We start from the raw sequence: 2,517 nt of genomic DNA, 5'->3' as shown, positions 1-2,517 counted from the left end.
TTGGCTTCCGTGAGAGCAACCCCACCCGTAGAGTCAACGAGGTAGAGACGTCATCCATTCAACAGCAACTGTCAGAGTTGACGTCTACTATTAGGCAATCAGCCATGGGGAATACGCCGCGAGCGAAGGTGTGTGGAATCTGTACAAGTATGAACCACTGCACGGACACATGTCCCCTTTTACAAGAGAATGGGACGAAACAGGTGAACATGGCCGGAGACGTGCCCGCTCCCCGTAAGCAGTATGACCCGTACTCCAACACGTACAACCCCGGATGGAGAGACCATCCCAATTTCAGTTATGGGAATAGACCACAAAATTTCTTCCCAAATCGTCCACCAGGGTTTCAGCAATCATGGCAACCGAATCCTCAACTTTCATCCTCTAACTCAGGAAGCTCTTTGGAGGATATTGTAAAAAGTCTGGCCACGACTACCACTCAGCTCCAACAAGAAATTAGATCTTTGGTCATGAGCACTACTCAGTTTCAGCAGGACACCAGAACAGGTATGAAAGATATGGAAACTCGAATGAGCCAAATGGCAACTGCTATTAATCGCCTGGAGTCCCACGTTTATGGAAAATTTCCATCGTAACCCGAGGCAAACCCCAAGAATGTAAGTACCATGATTCTGAGAAGTGGCAAGGAAGTAAAGGGATCTAATGTGGGGAATTCGAAAAGCAAAATTGAGGAGGAGATAGAAAAGGAGATTGAAGAGAAAGGACGCATTTGTGAAGACACTAAGGTAATATTCACTCCTTCACCCCTCTATTAAATCTAACTTACCTCATTTTCCTTGCAGGTTGGAAAAGACAAAGAAAGTGGAGAAGGAAAAAGAGTTTTTGGATGTGTTCAGGAAAGTAGAGATTAACATTCCCCTGTTGGATGCAATCAAACAGATACCAAAGGACGCCAAATTCTTGAAAGATTTGTGCACCCATAAAAAGAAGCTACGGGGTGACGAAAAAGTGACGGTGGGAGAAAATATGTCAACTATACTCCAAAGAAAACTCCCATCAAAATGTGGGGACCCATATATGTTCACAATTCTATGTAAAATAGGAGGTACCCTAATTAGGAAAGCGATGTTGGATTTAGAGGCGTCGATAAATGTAATGCCTAAAACTATTTATGCGTCTCTTAATCTTGGGCCATTAAAAAGCACAGACATTATAATCCAACTAGCAGACCGTACCAATGCTTATCGAGAAGGGTTAGTTGAAGATGTTTTGATACAGGTCAATGAATTAGTCTTCCTAGCAGATTTTTATGTCCTAGATATGGGGGATGAAAGGTCATTAAATCCGTTACCTATCTTGTTAGGTAGACCATTTTTAAATACTGTTAGGACAAAAATAAATGTGAATGAGGATACTTTGTCAATGGAGTTTGATGATGAAATTGTAAATTTCAATATTTTTTATGCGATGAAATTCACTAAAAAATCTAACTCTATTTTTGCTTTGAGTGTTACTGAACCCATTGTACAGAAAACGTTTGAACAGGATGGGAAGGACGCACTGGAAGTGGCTTTGACGAAACACCTTGAGTTAGGAGCAACTCTCAGTGTGGAAATAAGTGATGAGTTGTATCATGCTATTGAAGCACTACACTCACTTCCATCAATTTTCTCAAGGTATGAGATCCCTTCTGTATTTGTACCTGAAACTCAGACGAAATTGTTACATTCTGTTGTGCAGACACCCGAGCTAGAGTTTAAACCCCTCCCAAAGCACCTGAAGCATGCATTTCTTGGGGACAAGGAAATACTACCGGTGATAATTTCTGCACACCTGTCACCGAGCCAAGAAGACAACCTAGTTCGTCTTCTTCAAGATCATAAGCAGGCGATTGGATGGAGCATAGCAGACATCAAAGGAATTAACCCATCCTTATACATGCACCGGATACGGCTTGAGACTGATGCAAAGCTGATAAGACAGGCGCAACGGAGATTGAACCCACTAATGATGGAGGTAGTTAAAAAGGAGATACTGAAACTCCTAAAAGTGGGAATCATCTTCGCCATCTCATACAGTCTCTTGGTGAGCCCAATTCAAGTAGTCCCGAAAAAGGCGGGAGTTACAGTAGAAGAGAATCAGGAGGACGAGATGGTCCCAGTGAGAAAGCCCACAGGATGGCGCCAATGCATCGACTACCGGTGATTGAATTCAGTGACGAAAAAGGATCACTTCTCTCTCTCTTTTATTGATCAGATGATAGAAAAGTTGGCTGACAGTGTTTACTATTGTTTTCTTGATGGTTTTTCAGGGTACTTTCAGATCGCAATAGCACCGGAGGACCAGGAGAAAACTACATTCACCTGCCCATTTGGCACGTTTGCCTACCGGAGGATGCCTTTCGGCCTTTGCAATACTCCAGCGACTTTTCAGAGGTGTATGGCAAGTATATTATCCGAATATGTAGAAAATATTATTGAGGTGTTTATGGATAATTTTAGTGTATATGGGGAAAGTTTTGAAGAATGTCTTGATAATTTAGCTTTACTTTTGAAA

At 42.0% G+C, this 2,517-nt stretch overlaps 1 protein-coding gene across 1 annotated transcript; it reads left to right on the top strand.

Moving 5' to 3' along the window:
* The first annotated feature begins 209 nt into the window (after window positions 1-209).
* Window positions 210-2,166, top strand: LOC113728915 (uncharacterized). Its single transcript, XM_072077529.1, has 2 exons — window positions 210-592; window positions 804-2,166. The coding sequence occupies exons 1-2, from the start codon at window positions 210-212 to the stop codon at window positions 2,164-2,166; spliced, it is 1,746 nt and encodes a 581-aa protein (XP_071933630.1).
* The last annotated feature ends 351 nt before the right edge of the window (window positions 2,167-2,517 follow it).

The sequence above is a fragment of the Coffea arabica genome, chromosome 2e (genome assembly GCF_036785885.1).
Source record: "Coffea arabica cultivar ET-39 chromosome 2e, Coffea Arabica ET-39 HiFi, whole genome shotgun sequence".
Taxonomy (NCBI): domain Eukaryota; kingdom Viridiplantae; phylum Streptophyta; class Magnoliopsida; order Gentianales; family Rubiaceae; genus Coffea; species Coffea arabica.
The sequence above is the reverse complement of the archived record's forward strand: the minus strand, read 5'-3'. Positions and strand labels throughout refer to the sequence as shown.